Source organism: Oreochromis niloticus, linkage group LG6 (assembly GCF_001858045.2).
Source record: "Oreochromis niloticus isolate F11D_XX linkage group LG6, O_niloticus_UMD_NMBU, whole genome shotgun sequence".
NCBI classification, from domain to species: Eukaryota; Metazoa; Chordata; class Actinopteri; order Cichliformes; family Cichlidae; genus Oreochromis; species Oreochromis niloticus.
The window spans coordinates 32,684,983-32,703,690 of record NC_031971.2 but is presented as its reverse complement, the minus strand read 5'-3'; the positions used below and the strand labels follow the sequence as shown (position 1 = coordinate 32,703,690).

Below are 18,708 nucleotides of genomic sequence, written 5' to 3'. Positions count from 1 at the left end.
GATTCTTTGTTTTCTTTGCACGTCTTACTCATTGTGGGTTAAACAACCTGCTTTTTATTTCTCGACTCATTTCATTGTAACTCTGTGTCTCTCTCTCTGTCCCTCATTCCTCAGGAAGTTATTGGAGGAGGCTCCGCTTATGACTAAATCTCTGAGAGAATCACAGATAAAGGAGAAGATGGATAAATATCCCAAAGTAAGCTCGTACACATAATCACATTTTAATATATGTACGTTTAAAACAGGTGCACTATAAATAGCCCACTCTGCCTCTCCAGGTGGTCCTGAGGGTCCAGTTTCCAGACCGATATGTTCTACAGGGCTTCTTCAGGCCTCTAGAGACAGGTGTGTGTTTGTGTGTGCCTCCATGTGTGTGTGCACATGCATTATGGAGAGTGTTCATTTCAGCTGGCTAGCCACAGGTATGGCTGCAATGTGAAAGCTACTTGCGGCTCCCTCACCACATTTACGACTGTAGCCACACCACAGTGACAGAGACTGAAAGAATGAGACAGGTCTGTAATTCCAGCGATGAGATGCACCTCAGCCCGAAAGCAACACGACAACCAGCAGAACAACAAATTGCAGGGAAATTCCTTCTGACAAATGAATTACAGTCCACACACAGACCGATGTAGCTGCACACAGCCCAGTTTGTGCTTCAGCTGGTAATCTGTGTCTTTGTTTGTGTCTTATGTCCAGTTGATGCTCTGAGGCACTTTGTAAGGAGTCACTTGGAGGACCCTCAGCTCAGTTTCTACCTATGTAAGTATCGTTAAATTTCCCCGCATCGTCATCTTCATCCTGTGAAGGTCTGACCATGTTACAACATCAGTTTCTGCTTCTGGTTTATTCCAAATCATAATAGTTCTGATCATAATTACAAGCACATTGAAATAACCAGAAAAACCTCAAATCTGATGACTGGCTTAATCCAAACTCCTTTAGTGTCAAATCAATGCAAAAATAACACTTACAATTTTGACCAAAACTGCAAAAAATGCTGATAAACTCAAAATTTTTAGAGGTCTACATGCATTGAGGCAAACATTTCTATGAGCCTGAAAAAGGAGGAATTGTCTACAAACCTTTTGGATCCGAATTATCAGTTTGAATTGTTTTCATTTGAATTGCCTGGATTTGGATTTTCTTTAGTTAGATTTTACTGATAATGTCTCTTGTTTATTTAAACTATGTCCAGGTACATTTGAGCGAGCTTAAGATGTATGAGGTTACTGGAAAGTGAGGTTTGGTGACAGTTATCCAAAGCAAAACTTTTTTTTTTCCTTATAGAGTAAGCTACATTTAAGAGACATTTTATTAGGTACTGAGTCGAACCCCTTTTGCCTTCAGAGGTGCCTTCGTTCTTCGTGGCACAGATTCAGAGAGATGCTGGAAACATTTTTGATTTTGGTCCATATCGACATAACATCACACAGTTGTTGCAGATTTGTTGGCGACACATCCATGGTTTTAATCTCCAGTTCCACCTCATCCCAAAATGATCAACCTTAAAATTATCAGCAATATCACCTGCTTTTATTATTACCATTGTTTTGTTTGTTTTTTTTAATTTAACTCCACTTGTAAAAATGACAGGAACCAGTTTTAGCCTTGATATGTGCTGCCTACACACAAAGCTTTGAAACTGTGTCAGTTTCCCTGTCATGTTTCCAAATTACAGATCAAATGTGAATAATAAGATTTTTTTTTTTTTGGTTAAAAGTTGCTCCTGTTGTTTTGTAAAAGCTTAAGTCTCTGTGCTGCGTCCATTTGTTTTTCATTCATTTGTCAGCATTAACTTTCCTGTGTTTATGTATGTGTTGTATTAAAGACTTATTTACAGTTTATCATTTTGACCATTTTTCTTATTCCTTTTTCAGTCATTACCCCTCCAAAAACTATTCTGGATGACCCTTCAGCTACGCTTTTCCAGGTAAGACTCCTCACGCTGTCCTTCGATTACCTTGATAGAGCTTCTAAGTAATAATACTCAGTAATAAAACAGCTGAATTAAACCGAACAAACTTCATCACTGTGAAACTGCAGAAAACAACTACAAACCTTTTTTTTTTTTCCCCTCAACATGGACATAAAATATATCAGCTGGTCCTCCTCTGCTCTTCAAAGCCTCGCTACATTCCCGTTCTCCCTTCTTCCCTCGCTTCTGCTCGCACTTGTTCCCCCCTCTCCACTGTCCTTGACCCCAGCTGGGCTTGATTTTTCCCAGACTGGCACATGGGGTTAATACAGACCTTGCTTTGATCTCAACACACACACAAACACACCAACGCTCACGCACATACACACACATGCAGAGCAATGGGCAGCTTTGATGCTTTGTAGCCTTTGAGTTTATTCAAAATGTGAAGAGATACATATGCTTGATCACCTCGACACTCCCGCGCGCTGCTGGTTCTTGTATTTTTAGACACTTTCTTTTGGCAAACATTTTTGTCATCGGCGCCTTTCGTTCTTTCACATGACACTTTGATTCAACCTGAAGCGCACAGAAGAAGAAGTGGAGGAAGAGGCGGATTTTTGAAGTGATATCGTGTTGTGATGATGAGCAAGATTCAGCTCCTCTGAGGGACTGCTATAAAAGATAACAATCCTCAAAAGTGCACTTTGAAATATGGCTGCGTTGGTGTGTTCATACCCCTTTGGTGTCACGATCGCTCTGAATCACGTCTGATGTTCTGATGTCATTCTTTGTTTTTCATCTTTTCATCCCCTTCTGAACTCTCCCCGTCTGTTTTTTCACTACTCGTCCCTCTCCTGTACCCCAACTCCGGCTTTCTTTTCCTTTTTTTTCTTCTTCTTTTCTTTCCTCCAACTCCAGCACCCACATGGTCCCTCTCTCCGGCCCTCTCCTGTGCCTCACCCCTCCTCTCTCAACCCCATGTCTCTATCCATTAGGGACTTAAAAGCGTTAAAGTGCACAAAAACAAAATCTTTAATCCGCCTTGGTGTCATTTCTCCCATACGCACACTCTGTCTGGCTCCGCTTCCCTGTCTATACATCAATCTTCGACACACACATTTAAAGAATCTTTAATCTTTTTTTGTCATGTCACATAGACGTTGGCGCGCGCGCGCGCGCACACACACACACACACACACACACACACACACACACACACACTTTAATCACTTTGTGTCATGTCAGGAAAGGAATGTTTCCCAACCCAGAAGTCCTTTGATACCAGTCATCCCCTCCCTCATCCGTCTCCCCCTCTGTCTTCCATCAGGATCCGTTCTGCCTCTTTTCCCTTTTCACTCTCCATTCCTCTCTACTTCTTTTTTTAAACACACTCACCCTCTCTCTCCCACATACACTGGTGTCTTCTCGTTGGCCTCGTCTTTTTCCCGAATGGAAATGTTGCTCCTGCTGCCAGACGGAGCAGGATTGCAGGAATGCCTGTTGTTTCACTGTAACACATTGTTTCCTGCTCACAGGGCTGTAATAATAGCAATTAGGCCAGTGTGTCCCAATTTAGCAACCAGAGAAAGGACAGTGTGTGTGTAAGACGGCCTGTGGTGTTGGGTGAACCCGCCAGACCCCAGCTACAGCCTTTATTTTACACTGCTGATTATCTAAGAGTCTGGAGGGAAAGTTATATACAAAATGTTTTATGGCATCATTGCTGCGTCTAATGTATATTTTAACTGCTGATTAGAGTGTCTGAAGAGCCTCATTCCTCTAAAAAAGAAAAAAAGATATTTGTCCTCCAAGCAGCTCAGCAGCAATCTTAGTTTGAGCTGTCATCTTCATCAACTGCAATTACGCTGATTATCGGGACATTAAGACTGCATTATAGGGAATCCCCAATCAACAATTTTGACACAATAAACTTTAAAAAAAAGAAGCTTTTTTCTCCTTCAACGTTAGTCATTTCTTACTGTTGCAGAATTCTTCTGAAGAGTTTTGGTCCTGATTTTTTAAAATGTCTGGTTTCTGTCTTATTATGTCTTTGCACATATGCAGTTTATGTGAACAGAGATGACCTCTACCATGAAGTTCTTCAGGCACAGGTAGAAAACAGTTACCTGTTGGGAGGAACTGAACAGAGCCCAGTCTCTACATGATTTAAGTCATTTTGGATCCAGGACAAAGTACAGTCCTCACAAGGATAAAAGCAGGTTGTCGAGAGTGACAAGAAGTGCAGTTACTTGTATTCACAAGCTGTAGCACACATATATTCAGCAGACACATCTTAAATACAGCACTTAACTTTGACTGATTAGATATTTGTGTTAAAACGCAATCAAATAGCAGCATCTCGGCACATTCAGGCAGGTAGACGTGGTCAAAACGACGACCCGCTGAAGTTCAGGCCGAGCATCAGAATGAGGAAGAAAGTGTCTGTGAATGTGGTACGGTTGGAAGACCACACCAGGTGTCAGTTCTGTCGGCTAAGATCAGGAAACTGATCAGCAAGTCACACATGCTCAACCAAATTGAGCAATAGAAGATATAGAGGATATTTTCTTGCTGCACTTCGGGAGCCATCACACCAGCTGTTTGGATGGAAAAGTCTAGATGGGTTTATAACAGGGGTAATCAGCATTTCCACCTCCTTTTAAATGTTGCTTCTGATCAATATACATTGTTGATGCTATTGTGAATGTCATGAACAGAGTTTTGAGATCATTTATAGGATGATTATTGGGGATTTTAGTAGCATTGGTATGAACTGTTAGTTCAGAAATTGAAAGTCGGGATTCAGAAAGTGGATTTTAAAACGGCTACAAAACCCTGCAGTGCTTAGGCTGTTTAATTTATGTGAAAAGATGCTGTTAGTGTTGTATTTTAGTGATGTGTAAACCATTGTTCTTGGTTGTGAAATCACATATAAATCTAAAAAGATTTTTATAAATGGTTTTGATTGCTGATCCACTGGGAGCGGAGCTATCCTTTTTTTCTCTGTCACCTGCTTATGAGTCAGAAAATGTTTATGAAGTTTCATCGGTGAGACTGAAGGAAGCTATTGAACCTCTCCTTTTCAGGGCATTTGTTTACATGGTAACAAAGATCTTTAGAAGGCACATGTCACTTTCTCACAGCTCTGCACGTTTGTCTGTGACAAACGGATCAGTTCTTTCAGGATTCCTGGAGCGGAGCGTCTGGTGCTCATCAGTGTGTCGAAAGAGGGAAAGCAGCAGAAACATCTTTAGGACTTTAGTGTTTTTAATTTTGTTTTAATGTCTTACATACACACTTACCAATAAAAGGCCCTTTGAAGTCGTGAATCGTCTTAAATTCAGCTCGGATGGGTCGTAAACGTTTTAATTAAAAGAATTTCCAGAACCCACCGCCACTATTTCTACACACTGAGGGTTTCGTAAGAGTAGGTAACATTAGCTAGCTTTAATTCATGCCTAAAAAACAATAGAAATACAAAAAGGCACAAATTCTCAAGCCAGGCGTAGGTCAGTTTAGATCATTTGGCCTCGAGGCTTATGACACACTGATGAAAAACCCTGATGATGATTATATTGAAGAAGGCCTAGTTGGCCAGCCTGCTCGATGGTCTCAGGAAAATGTGAGTTTAATAACGAATGTCTTAATGATAAAGATTAATCTTGGTTTTAAAAGCTGGTGTCTAGAAATCCTCACAACACAGCAGCACTGGTGTGCTGATGTCTTTTTTTCTTCACCTCCTACACCTCATATCTTTTTAGATTTTTACTTAATACCCTGATTATTGCATTACATTTAGATTTATTTTTGACTGAGCTCTTTAACTTTTTTCTGCTTTCAGCTGCTGTCCTTATTTTTTTAGACTAATCTAGTCTTAAATTCAGCTCAGACTTATTTACACCTGCCGACATTGTGGCGATGATGACCACTTGCTGAAGCTCCTGTGCAGCAGATGTTGTCTTTCCTTTCTCTTAGACTGACAGACGTGTGCCCTGCCTGCCTGTCTGTCTGCATTTCCACCTCATAATTGTACGGTTGATAATTTCTGGCTGCAACTGGCCCATTATACCCATTAAGACTATCACTGGAGAGGAATGTGGTGCTTCAGGGGTGAAAGTGTTTTCACTAACCATTTGATTGGTGCTCAATTTGTGGTCTGCTTCAAAGAACCAACGGTTGCTGGTTCAGGTCCCCTGAGCAATGAATCATCCCCAAAAATGAACCTGACTGACTTGGATGTGGCGGCAGCTCTCGGTTTGCGTGTAGCGGGAGGTGGTTTTGTTTGGATTCTTCCGTGTTTTGCAGAAATTGTAATGTGTGCCAGACATTTTTAGAAGCTTCCGTTCACTCCTTCTCTGCTCCTCTGTGTGTCTGCAGGCCGACCTGTTTCCTGGTGCGCTCGTGTACTTCGGCTCTGATGTCAAGACAGGTTTTTGTCTGATTTCCTTCTTTCATATGCTGATTTGGATTAGATACTGGTGTATTATCGAGGAATGTAATGTAACAAAACAATAGCTTACATTGTCTCTCTGTGTGTGTGTGTGTGTGTGTGTGTGTGTGTGCGCGCGCGTGCGCGTGTGTGTGTTTCCTCCACAGATTTTTACATGAAGAGAGAACTGCTCGAATCCCCCGTCTCAGCCGTACAAGCGAATGAGTCCATTGCAAGGTGTGTGCATGTGCACGTGTCCGTGTGTGTTTTAAATGTGCAGTTGGTTATGTGTGTGTTTGGGTGTGTGTATATATGCATTTGTATCCCGCAGCAACCAACCTATTTTCCTGTCACAAAGCTGTCATCATTGGAATCCCTTTGAGGTTGTGCCTAAACAGCAGGTGCCCCCATGCGCCCTCATTTCCTACACACGCATACAGATTCCCTCTCGCTCTCTCACTCCCTCACTCACTCACACACATACACACACGCACACACAAACACATACACGCACACCATTTTCCAGTCTGTCTAAAGATAGAGCCAGCTTCCCAAAAGTCACCCCCACCTGTTGTCCTTCAGCTTCATTAACAAGGCCTCTGTTTCAGATCCCTATCTCGTTTAGCTTCAAGCTCAGGGTTAGTCAAACTTACATTTTTCTAGCATGTGTGATTCCTCATAACTTTAGAAGTAAATACATCATAGTTTCAAAAGCAAAACTCCACCTATTTAAGCAGGATTCATGCTAGTGCACTGGGTTTATTGGTGTAGGTGTTATCCAAAGGTCTTGGAATGCATCCTACTCAGACATGGTGGTGTGCAGTCCTCCAGAAAACCAGCAGTGATGGTTTATAGCCCAGTAAAATGTATCAGAGTTCACGAGGTAGAGGGAGAAACGCAAACAAAGAAGTGTGCAAATCTCACTTCAAATCATGAGTAATGTCTTCTCCATGGTTGATTGGAGGACCAACAGCAGTACAGGCGACAGACTAGTTGTTCCACACGTTTTGGACGCTGCCCCCTGGTGACAGCAAACACCTACAACTTGTAGATGATGGTCTATGAGGTTATGCATAGGCCCGACACACAGCTAGGCCAGTTTCCAAAGAGATGTAATCATTGGTGATCTGAAGGTTTGATCTGTTTTTTGTGCTTTAGAACAGTTTGGTTTGGGTTGCAGCTTTCAATCATGGATATGATAGAGGTGGTTAGATCATATGAAAGGTATGCTTTCACTTTTTAATTTTGAGAGTGCTTGTTTGAGCATTTTTTCAAACTCTACTATTTAAGAGTTAAGTTCTTAAATATTGGCCACTTCAGTAAATGTCATTCTGTTTAAACAGGGTGACATAAACAGTCAGCTAGCCAGATGTAATCAAGTATTGATATTCAGCTGATATATTGGTCTGTTCATACTTTGGTTATACATGATGTACTCTCTGATCCAGCTGTGACAGGTTCAGGTGAGGAAATTACAAAATGCATTTTCTGTAGACAGTAACTGGAAAAATCACCATATGGGATAAATGTTTGGTCAAAACAAATCACTGTATCTGTAAGATTCCCCTTTTTCTACATTTACTCTGTTTCAAGTTTTCAAATTTAGTCGTATCTTTACATGATTGTAGTTTTTATCTATGAAATTAAGGAACAACATTGGTGTTCACATGTTCTTTTTAATAGTTTAGACTTATTACACTGATCAAACAACTTTGATGTCCTGAAACCGTTTTTTAAAATCAATTTTCATTGATATGAACTAAAGTGCCTGGATCACAGAGGGCCTTGGGCTCAGTGGATGATGTCTCCATAGTTTGGCGAACATTCAGTTTGCGACTATTTTCCTTTGGCATAAGATGGCATGTTCCCTTTACTCCCTTTACCAAAATCTATGTGGGAGCAACCAATTATGACTCAGACAAATGTGACAACTTTGTTCAGTGCAGCATCCTCTCATACTCACGTCATTCATTTTGTTCTCTTTTTTATGTCCCTTCCTACTTCAGCTGCATGCTCCAGTCCTCAACTCCCTCCTCGAGCTCTGGTGGCTTCAGGGAGCCGCTGCCTCCCCCAGAGCCTACAGTGGAAGCCAGCGGATCCACACAAAACGAGGAAGACCCATTAACACAAACCCAGGCAGCCAAACCTGCCAGATCTGACCCGGGCAAGGTGCCTAAGTGGCTCAAACTTCCAGGTCAGGACAGAAAATAGAGCACAAACACAAAGAGAAAGGATCTGTGTTTAAATAACACTGTGTTGTTGTTTTTTTAATAAAGAAATGACAAGTGCAGTTTACAAGGTACAATAACTGTTTCACGCATCTTCAACAGCACATGGAGTCAAACCTTGAAATCATGAAAGTGAGGTGCAGCCAAAAAGTTATGAGAAGAAAATGGTTGATTTATTATTTCACTCCTTTAAGATCCTCTCCTCGTTCATCTATGGCCCGCTGTGCTGGGCTGCTGTCATTTCACACGGACTTCAAATACATAAACATTCAGATTGAAAATTGATGAGGAAAAGATTGAAAATTGATCTGAAATTAGTGAAAGAAACTCTGACATTCACAATCACGCCTCTCTCAAATCCCAGTAAGCATCAAACAAATACCAGTTTGAGTCCACTGCCTTCTTTTAGTCCTCGCTGTCGGTTTGAATAGTTAAACTTTCAGACCTGCACAAAGAAAACCTGTAGGCACAGCAGAACTGCACCAAACACATTAGCTGCAAAAGCTCCTCCAACACATTTAACTCAGAAAGAAGCATTGCCCCCCACCACCACTTTTTTTTTTTTTTTTTTAAATGTTGAGAAAGAACAGAAGGCTTTGAGGCACACGATTCATGTCATGGTAAACACACACACACACACACACACACAAACCACAGCTAATAGGACATGGCTTTTTGAAAGCTGAATTTGTGATGACTCAGAGGATCAGGATGCATGTAAGGATGATCCAATTAGTTCAGGATGGTCACCCCCTCCAGCCCAGGAGACCACTACAGACACTCATCGTGCCCAGGGAGAGAGCCTGCTGCCGGGCCACATCACACAGCACGAGCCCCTGTGGTCTGTCCAGTCCCAGCGCCTCTCTGTTGTTCTACTGTGGTTGTCTCTGGTGGTCACCGTATTGATGTTTTTGTTTGGTACATGACTCTCTTCTTCTCTGTCTTCATCTTGTTTGTGTTTCTGTTCATTTTATTTCTGGCTGATCTCCGTGTGTGTCCTTGCGCTTCTCTGAAGAAAGTCATGGCTGTTTTGTCTTTCATGAGGAAAGTTAAAAGAAAAAGTGGGGAGGCTGGCTGAATCAGGAATTATAGATTCCATGTGTGGACCACTACAGAGGACACACACACACGGAGCATATGAGGCTGGTTGGCATGTCTTCGTTAGTGTGTTCAGTAATGGGCAGAGTGTTTTGATGCTTTCCCGAGGATTCGGTATTAGAGCCAGCACACTTGTAGTGTTCAGCCTTCTGGCGTCTTTCTGGCCCTCGATTAAAGCCCGGCATCTTTTAAACTAAACTTCTTCTCCTTCCTGTTTCACGATGATCTGCCTTGTGTCGTGCTGACTGGATTTATTGCAGGTTTCATGCTGTGAAGGGTGTTTTGAAAAACAGCGCTGGGGTGGATGATACCAGGTTTGTTTTTAACTGGTTTTCATTGCATCCAGGCTCGGTGTTTGTGTATTGATCTGGACAACAAAGCGTGTTTAACATATTCAGGATATTTTTTCCTTATCTGCCTTAATTTACTCTGTCATTAATCAGCACATGAAGGCAGTCATCAACTTTCTGCGTGTTCATTTTAAAGGACAAGTTACAAACAGTTTACTCTTAGATATGTCTTATTGATGCTTGCTGGTTAAAGAAAAAGCTTTTGATGGTCTCTGTGTAACTTCAGACTCTCTCACTTTCAAAGCATAGAGGTCTGAGGGTTCAACCAGGAATGGTGGTCAGTAGGTGATGGTTTTGTATCTGTGGATCTCTTATGTCAAACATGACCCGCTTCTGCTGGAGTTAAGGTCCAGAGTCAACCTGACATAACTAAACATGTCCAAAATTCTACTTGGAAATACAGTTTTCTATATGGTTTAATGTCATAAGTGGGTTGTTTTGAATTTTGGCATTTTGAGTTATTAGCAACATCAACTCAAAATGCCAAAATGAGACAGTGGTGAGGTATGCTGTAGGAGTGACAGATGAGTTCAAGGTGGGTGTGGGAGATCACATCACGGATCTGTTCAGAGCCCCTTCTGTGTTTGCAGTGATGATGGGCAGGCTGACCGATGAGATCAGGCGGGAGTCTCTGTTGAATATTGTGTTTGCGAATGACGTCACGATCTGTAGTCAGAGGAGGCAGCTGGTGGAAGAGAGCCTATAAAGGTGGAGGTATGCACTGGAGAAAAGAGGAACGAAAGTTAGTCCAAGCAAGGCAGAACACATGCGTGAAAATACAAGGGTGGCAGGTGTAACAGTGAAGAAGTAGTGAACCTAACGAGTTTAAACACCTGGGTTCAGCCATTCAAAGCAATGGCCGATGCACAAAAGAAGTGAAGGGGAGAGTGCAGGCAGGGTGGAGTGAATGGCAACATTTAAAAATGACAGCGAGAGCAGCAGTGATGTATGGTTGTGAGACAGTACCACTGATAAAAAAACAGGAGGCAGAGCTGAAAATGCTGAGCTTTGCATTGGGAGTGATCAAAATGGACAGGATTAGAAATTAGTGGACATTTCTCAGTTTAGGGACAGCTCCAACTGAGGGTGAGGACCAGGTCAAGGATGTGCTCCGGCCCTGTGCTGCATTTCTTCACCCTCTCTTTCCCCATTTTTCTGTCTATCTTTACTATTTCACTATCCTATAAAGGCAAAAATGCCCCCCCAAAATTGAGCTGTAAACCAACTGTTACTGCTGGCTCAAAAGATCTGCATGCATAGAAACACCACTTACTAACAAAAGATAAAATAACATGGTAAAAGAAAGGGACAAGAAGGAGGGGGTAACTAAATGGGAGCTAAGAGAAATACTGTTTATATTTTTTGTTGGCAGTGCGTTTAATTCCTGCTTTCCCTGTCTTCTAAAGGTAAGAAGTAAAACTTCTGCTGTGCTAAGGGAAGGACCGACCGTGACAGACTGACGCAAGTTAAATGTTTGCTATGCTTCACTAGAGGCTCGGCTTTGTGACCTGCAGTGGATGTAATCCATCAGAGCTGAAGCCGGGGTTTTAAAATGGTTAAAATAATGATTGAAATGATTGAATGTGTTAATTGTCAAGAAGATCGGTGTGTTTGATTCCTGCTGATCTGGAAGAGTGCTGAGAGAAAAGTGTAGTGCAAAGTGAATAAAGATTGATGAACAAATGTGTCTGTTGTATTTAATTTACATTTTAATTATGCTAGCACTTGATCACATGATGCCACTTCTAGGTAAATTTGATCAGGATCCACAGTTAACATTTTCACCATCATAATATTTCTCTTGTTTGTTATTTATTCGTTGCTGTCTACTATTCATATTTTATTCCGGCAAAGTTGGTGTGGAGCACCCACAATTTTCTTATACATGTACAACGACAAAGGTTGTTCCATTCTATTCTATTGTCTACAGTTTGGAAAGGCCACAAAGTATTGGATAGGTGGCATTCAGAGAAGCAGAATAAGGAGACGACATAGGTTTGTGTTGTCAGTGCACCATCTATCAAAGTTGCTACCCCCACACACAACATTAAAAACAGCTTTGATGATTCTCCATCTGCTTGCATTACACTAAAGCCCTCCTCACAGCAGGTTTAGCAGATAACAGGTGCTGTTTTAAAGGTGAAACGTCCCTGGAGGCTTAAAGAACTTTAGCAGGAAAAGCACAGGTGAGACAAATTTCATTAACGACGGCCCATTTTATGTAAGCGTCCCAGTGAGCTGCGCACTCCACAATCTGGATCACTTTAGTGGTTTAGCAGTCATTCTTAACTGTGTTTCTCCTGCTGAGGTAAACTGTTGAACGTGTCTAGGGAGGGAAAATTTGGGTCAGTTTCTGCAGTCAGAAAAAGGCTGGACTATTGAAAATTTCTCAGCACGTGTTCAGTATCATTTTTCCGCTCTGTCAAGGGAAAGGAAGGACAACTATTTCACATTGCAGAAGTTTAAACTGGTTTTCAAGTAAAATACATATTTTTTTCTTCTTTTTGGATGTTTGCAACATTACTTAAGTCTGCAAACTCCTATCCATCCATCTTCTCCCACTTGTTTGGGGTTAAAGAGGGGCGGGAGCCTGTAGCTCTCACAGGGTAAGAGGCACAGTGGACCCTGGGCAAGGTAAGGAAACTTGCAGTAACCTTCCGTGCTCTGTGGTTGTAAATCCAGCATGGCGGACAGAGGACAGTGAGGAATGAGACCTCTTGGTCTTCTGCTTTCTGACTGGCTTACCCCCACTGCCATTTCTTCCGCCCCAAGCAAGCTCTCACCTTTGCACCCTTCCAAAAAAAAAAAAAACTTTCTTCAGTCCTCCTTCTCTCTTCCTCTTCGTCGTCTGCACTTCTGCAGGAAGCAGCGTATGACTGCCCAACACAAAGCAGCAGCAGTCATCAAAGTGACGAGCAGGACAGCGCCCGTGTCCAAGCTGTGGTACTGGAACCAGTTCAAATTATGTGAAGCCAACCGCAAATGCCGAGCTCCACGATGTCGCATAACAAACTCCAACCAGAAGACGGCAGTATTCAGTGGCGTCACCGGCTGGTCGCGGTGCACCGCCGACAGACGTTGAATGCTGGTCTTGTAGCTGTGCATCATGGGAAACATACAGGAAGTCACATGGCTGTTTCATTGTTAAACAAAAGTGCACTTTTAATGTAAAGGAGCAGGGTCAAACACAGGAAATCAAAATTTAGTAACAGGTCCAAGTGCATGGAGATCGGTCTTTGCACAGAAATGTACATAAAATAACTTTTTCACAGTATAATCACCCTTACCTTGGCTGGTTGACGATGGCATGCAGTGCTTCTGCCAGCTCCTCAGCTGTCACTTTGTTGAAGTCGAGGACAATGGCAGTGCCGAGGTGGCTCATGCGGTTAAGATTATAAGACTGATCGCCAAACACCGGCAAGCCGACCAGAGGCACGCCGTGAAACACAGCTTCGTACAGACCGTTAGTGCCGCCATGAGTCACGAATGCTCGTGTCTTCGGGTGACCTGAGGGGGGAAATAAACAGAACTTTTATTGTTAAAGAACCTCACAAATATTTTTGAAAATGTTCGAAAAAATAGGCCTTGTTAGGCTTTTCTTTTGAAATCACACTGAGCTAAATCAAGGTGAAAAGGTTCGCTTTGACTGAAGAAGTGCTTTGAAACTGAAATTCTAAGTTTTGCTATTTAAATTTTTTTTTTAAAAATGTGTTTCAGAAAACAAATGAATTATTTTGTTGTGGGCGTGTATCAAGAGGAAGAGGCGGGGCGCAAACTGATGATTGACAATTTATAAATTAGCAGTTTGGTTGAAGATGGCCACCACTTCCCAGGCTGACGGCAGCCAACAGGTAAACACCATTTCTGATTATTCTATGATGGAATATATTAACAGTTGAATGTTTGTAACATGTTGATATACATATATGTTTAAAGATGTATTATGCCGTCTTTAATTTGCAACAAATGTGACACAGGAGCTGTCTATCATTAGTCTACGCCCTGTCCCTCCCCCTTGATACACGCCCACAACACAAAAGCAAGGTCAAAAGTCTGAAACTTAAAAAAAATTTGATTCGAATTATTTTAATTCATTTCTCTTTTTGAAGACATTTTTTATTCATTTTAAACAGCACAATAATTTCAGTTTCTAATCACCTTTTCAATTTAAAAAAGAAAAAGAAAACCTTCCATACAATCCTATAATAACATAAATGAGTCATACCGAGCAGATCGTTCTGAGGGATCCAATCAGAAATCTTTATGTTTGGCGCCAGTGCAGGTGGAGCTTCACCACGGTGACGCCAAATCACCTGAAAGGAATGATATACTCATTGGTTCAAAGAACCAACAAACATCCAGGTAAAGTTCTTGCACTCAAAGCACTTTACTCAGCTATCCTCATTCATCCATTCGTACTAGCACTTTTTCAGTGCTTAAGTGCTTTAAATACATTCATTCTACAATTGATGCAGTGATATGATAACCCTTTCTCTGTTTGCCTGTGAGTGCCCTGACCTTCTGAGGGATTCGTCCTAAGGCGGTGGCGATGACGTTGGTGCGCTCCATCGTCAGGTTGGGTACCATGGAGCCAAAAGAAACCACTACTACACCAGCATCACCTGAACTCTGCACAAAAGCCTCCAGGTCCTGTAAGATGTGACATCATCATTACATCATCATTTAACTGTGTCATTTCAGAATACAAGTACTGTCAATGATCAGAGCTCACACCTCTGGCAGCTGATTGGCCGGTCTGCAGTTCAGACCACCCACGTGTTTGAAGTTGGGTGGGGTTGGCCGCGGCGTATCGATGTCCCAGAACGTCCTGATGAGCCACACGTCAGCCTTCCCCAGAGTCTCACACACACTGGTGGGAGTTCCTGTCCATACAGCAAATAAGGAGTATGACTTCAAAATAAAAGCTTGGATTAGTTTACTTTTATTCCTTATGCCTCATGAATTCAGACAGACGATGACATCAGTATGATTTCACCTCTGACCTTTAATCTCACTGTAGTATTTATCCATCGTCAGCTTCCAGCCCAGTTCGGTAAGCACTGATGACGCCACATATGTCACCAAGTTGATTAGTCTCTCCGTGAACGTCATGTGGTCGTTGTACAGCACAGGAGCTACCGGGACATAAGATGGCAGAAACACAGCGTGGCCACAGTGACGCTCAAAAACACTGCCGATACTCAAGCGTAGCGAGATGACGAGCGGCACGCCGAGCACATCAGCCACCAGGTCGCCACACATTACCAAGGAGTCAAGTAGGACGACGTCGAAAGCGGCATCCCGCAGAGTTGCCATCAACTGATCGTTCTTTAGAATCCCGTCACACTGCTGCCTCGCGAAGTCCAAGGTCCGCCCCATGAAGTTGATCAGCTTCATGGCCACTTGCAGCGTTGAGGGGTCGTGCATGGAGAAGTTTAGAAATTCCTGAATGGGGCTCAGATATTCCTCCCTGCTGTATGGCACCTGCAGGGAAAAAAAACAAAACAAAGAAAGAAAAAAAAACCAACAACACCTGATCAAGTTATTGATTCTTGTTAAATATCAACACTTCACCAAGTTCTTTTGATTCCTCATAGGGATCTGGTGGAAGTCAACACACTGCTCAGTAGTATCAGTTATCGCCTAGTAAGGGTGTGTTGTGAGTTCAAAGACAAGCACAAACAAATCATGAAAACAGAAAAAAAAAGTTTAACACTGAGGTCTTATATCAGGGGGCTTCCCTGGTAGTGAACATTCACTGAAATAATGTTAAATCAATATCAGATTATCAACATTATTTTCATTTATTCAATGCTGAAATCTGACATTGGTTTTTCATCACATTTTTACATTTAACATTGAAACAACAAGGAAATCATGATTAAAACAGGACTTTGCAGGTATTTCAATCAGTATCAAGCCACTGCAAATTATTTAAACCTGTGGAAAAAAATATTATGCATCATGTAAAAAAAGGATAAACATTATCTGTCAACCATTCTGTTACAATTTAACAATTTTTAAGCATATTTTTAAGCATAAGAGTTTATCTAATATAAAAATGACAATGGACATCTTTGCATTGCTTAAGAAAAAAGTTTATTTTATAACATTATAACATTATTTTCTTTAACATATTACTTTAAATTTCCTGTTTTTTGTTTACACCAGGATGGAGGTGGATATCTGGCATCCTGCACCACCCAACCAATCTGGAGCACTGCCTGGGCAAAGGAAAATTCAGAAACTCAATTTACCCCCACCTGCTGAGTTAGGCCATCTAAAATAAAAAATCAAAAGCACAAGAAAGAGAGGCTCATCTGAACTCAGATGATGGCCTCTAGCCAAAACTCTTTAGCAGGGAGAAAGTCGACACACTACTAGGCGTACACTGTACAGCAGTCGTGAGCGCTGTCCAGTGATACAGAAGTCCCACTGACTTCTGAACGCAGCTAATAGTCCCTGACATTTCTTTTAACTGGTGGCTTGTCTGCAACTGAGTGACAAATGTCTGAAACACCTGACTCCACGCCAGCATTGACCTAAAGTTGCACCTCGTTGACCAACGTGATTCCATTATGAGTGCTTTTAAAAAGCAGTTAAAAACTTTTCTATTCAAACAAGCCTGTTGTTGATCTAAGTATTTTATATTCTTTACATTATTTACATTTAACCTCTTACATTGTGTATAATGTCTATTGATTGCATTGTTTATTTTAATCTTTGTGTACAGTGCTTTGTGACTGCCTGTCTGTGAAAAGCGCTTAATAAATAAACTTTACTTACTTACTTATTTACTTACTAGTAGTGTTGTGCAAGTTCAGACTTTTATAACAAAGGATATTTTAAGGACTTGTTTTAAGGACTTGTTTATCTTACTGTGCTTAACTGGAATCTGAAATAAGACAAAAAGATGTTAATAAAAAGAGGGAGAACATGAAATTCAAATACATACTAATTACTTACACATTATCCCCCAGACGTTTCTCACAAATTCCAATAAAATTTCACCTTCACAATTCCACCCCTATAATACAGTTAAAATACTCTAATTATCTGAGTATTAGGTTTGTTTTAATGAAAGAGCCCTGAGAATTCATCTAAAGAACTGCTGCTTTATTTCAATCGTTCCACTACTAGTATCTGTGTCTAACAGCTGAACTGTCAGATGTGTAGAATACACAAGTTTAAAGTTACCCATTGTGCAAGTGTTACTAGCTTTTGCCTCTGAGCACTGCTGTATGTAACCTTTTCATTATTAAAGTCAAAGAAAATAATATGATAGACACCTGTGTGCAGCATCAATAAGTTTAAACTGTTTATTTAAAATCCTAAGAAACTAGCAGGGTTGGCTCTACATTTCAAGGCTTACAACTATCGATAACACTGTGTAAATTACGGTACAAAGTGCGTAATTGTAAAATAATAAAAACGTAGTTAGAAAATAACATTTTGAAGCAACTTTATAGCCAGCCATTCTTTTTCGCTTATCCTCATCAGGGTCACGGGTGTGGGGCTGGAGCCATAGGGCGAGGGGTGGGGGGTACACCCTGGCTAACAACTTTATAGCATCATTGCTAATATAGCTTTCTGCTAGCTTTATGGAAGGAAAATTCTGAAAATTATGACATGAAAATTTTATATTTTCTCAGATATTGTGTTGTCTAAGTATACTTTTCTCCTTCTGTTTAAGCTAACTTGCCCTACTATTTTGTATGGGCTAATTTTAAAAATATTTTTATGCTATGCAACCAATTTAGATCTAACTCTCTAATAAACTTTTTAAAGGTTTTAAATAAACTATAAACGGCAAGAAATATTCACTTTTTTCCAATTCAACTTTAAAATAATGGATAAAATCATATATTCTTACCTGATATATTGAGCGTGGTGCAGTGACTACTATGGTCAACTATAAATGTTTTCAGTAGTGGACACATGGAATGTACCACTGTGAGACGGGTGCTGCGGAATAGTTCAGGTAACAGCAGCTTTAATTTCCCGATTGCTGTCATCTGGTCAACTATGAACAGATCAACAATCAACTATAACGGCACAACAATGAATCAGTGTTATTCTAATGTCATTACTACTACATCGCCAGGTAGCTCTGACGTCACGTGAAAACTACTGCTTGTTATCTGGGTTTCCTCGGAAAATCTGAAACGGAGTAAGATCTGAAGCCCTGGATTGTGTCTTTCAGTTCTGAAGAGTTTATTCTGCTTTTCTGATCGATCTGAGTCTCTTTACTTTTCTTTTTGTTCTCCGTCAGACTACAAACACGCTGTATAACCGCCAGTGTTACCTTGAAAACCAGGAAGTTGAACTTGGCGGCATCGCGGCTGTTGTTGTAGTTGACAGTAGGCGATGCATCGGGCACTAGGATGGTGACCGAGTGGTTTTTCTTCACCAGCTCTTCTATGATGGTCCGCATGTTCAACCAATGGCTGAACTCTCCCGGAAAAACCAGAGCATGGCCTCCGTGTACTGGAGCGACAGAATGAAGGAGAAGGAGGGAGAGGGGAAGAAGAAGAAGAGGATACGTGGGAACCTGCGTCATGTGTGAAACAACAAAACGATCCCGAGTTTGTGAGCAAATTAAAGTCAGATTGCAGCTGCAGGTCCAGAGTGTAGTCTGCCTAGAGGTCAGCTACGGGTTAAGAGCTGCACTCTGATAGG

The 18,708-nt window shown here is 41.4% G+C and overlaps 1 protein-coding gene and 2 long non-coding RNA genes across 5 annotated transcripts in view; 2 read left to right on the top strand and 1 right to left on the bottom strand.

The window, feature by feature from the left end:
- Positions 1 to 11,712, top strand: part of aspscr1 (ASPSCR1 tether for SLC2A4, UBX domain containing) — a 22,783-nt gene extending 11,071 nt beyond the window's left edge. The window contains exons 10-17 of the mRNA XM_005458508.4: positions 115 to 196; positions 279 to 345; positions 703 to 765; positions 1,884 to 1,936; positions 6,302 to 6,353; positions 6,521 to 6,590; positions 8,360 to 8,547; positions 11,436 to 11,712. Coding sequence (XP_005458565.1) covers positions 115 to 196; positions 279 to 345; positions 703 to 765; positions 1,884 to 1,936; positions 6,302 to 6,353; positions 6,521 to 6,590; positions 8,360 to 8,547; positions 11,436 to 11,446 — 586 coding nt within the window. The 3' untranslated portion in view covers positions 11,447 to 11,712. The remainder of the gene's footprint in view (positions 1 to 114; positions 197 to 278; positions 346 to 702; positions 766 to 1,883; positions 1,937 to 6,301; positions 6,354 to 6,520; positions 6,591 to 8,359; positions 8,548 to 11,435) is intronic.
- LOC106098867 (UDP-glucuronosyltransferase 2A1) lies at positions 10,606 to 18,708 on the bottom strand. Of its 3 annotated transcripts, XR_002062318.2 has the most exons (8): positions 18,335 to 18,708; positions 15,033 to 15,513; positions 14,764 to 14,912; positions 14,548 to 14,679; positions 14,255 to 14,342; positions 13,317 to 13,536; positions 12,813 to 13,126; positions 10,606 to 10,750 (listed from the first exon to the last, which is right to left on the bottom strand). It is a non-coding gene; the product is annotated as a UDP-glucuronosyltransferase 2A1 (long non-coding RNA). The 3 variants fall into 3 exon arrangements; XR_003220453.1 differs by lacking the exon at positions 10,606 to 10,750 and having other exon boundaries at positions 12,188 to 13,126; XR_003220454.1 differs by lacking the exons at positions 10,606 to 10,750; positions 18,335 to 18,708 and adding an exon at positions 17,903 to 18,011 and having other exon boundaries at positions 12,188 to 13,126.
- Positions 18,081 to 18,534, top strand: LOC112847112 (uncharacterized). Its single transcript, XR_003220455.1, has 2 exons — positions 18,081 to 18,199; positions 18,302 to 18,534. It is a non-coding gene; the product is annotated as an uncharacterized LOC112847112 (long non-coding RNA).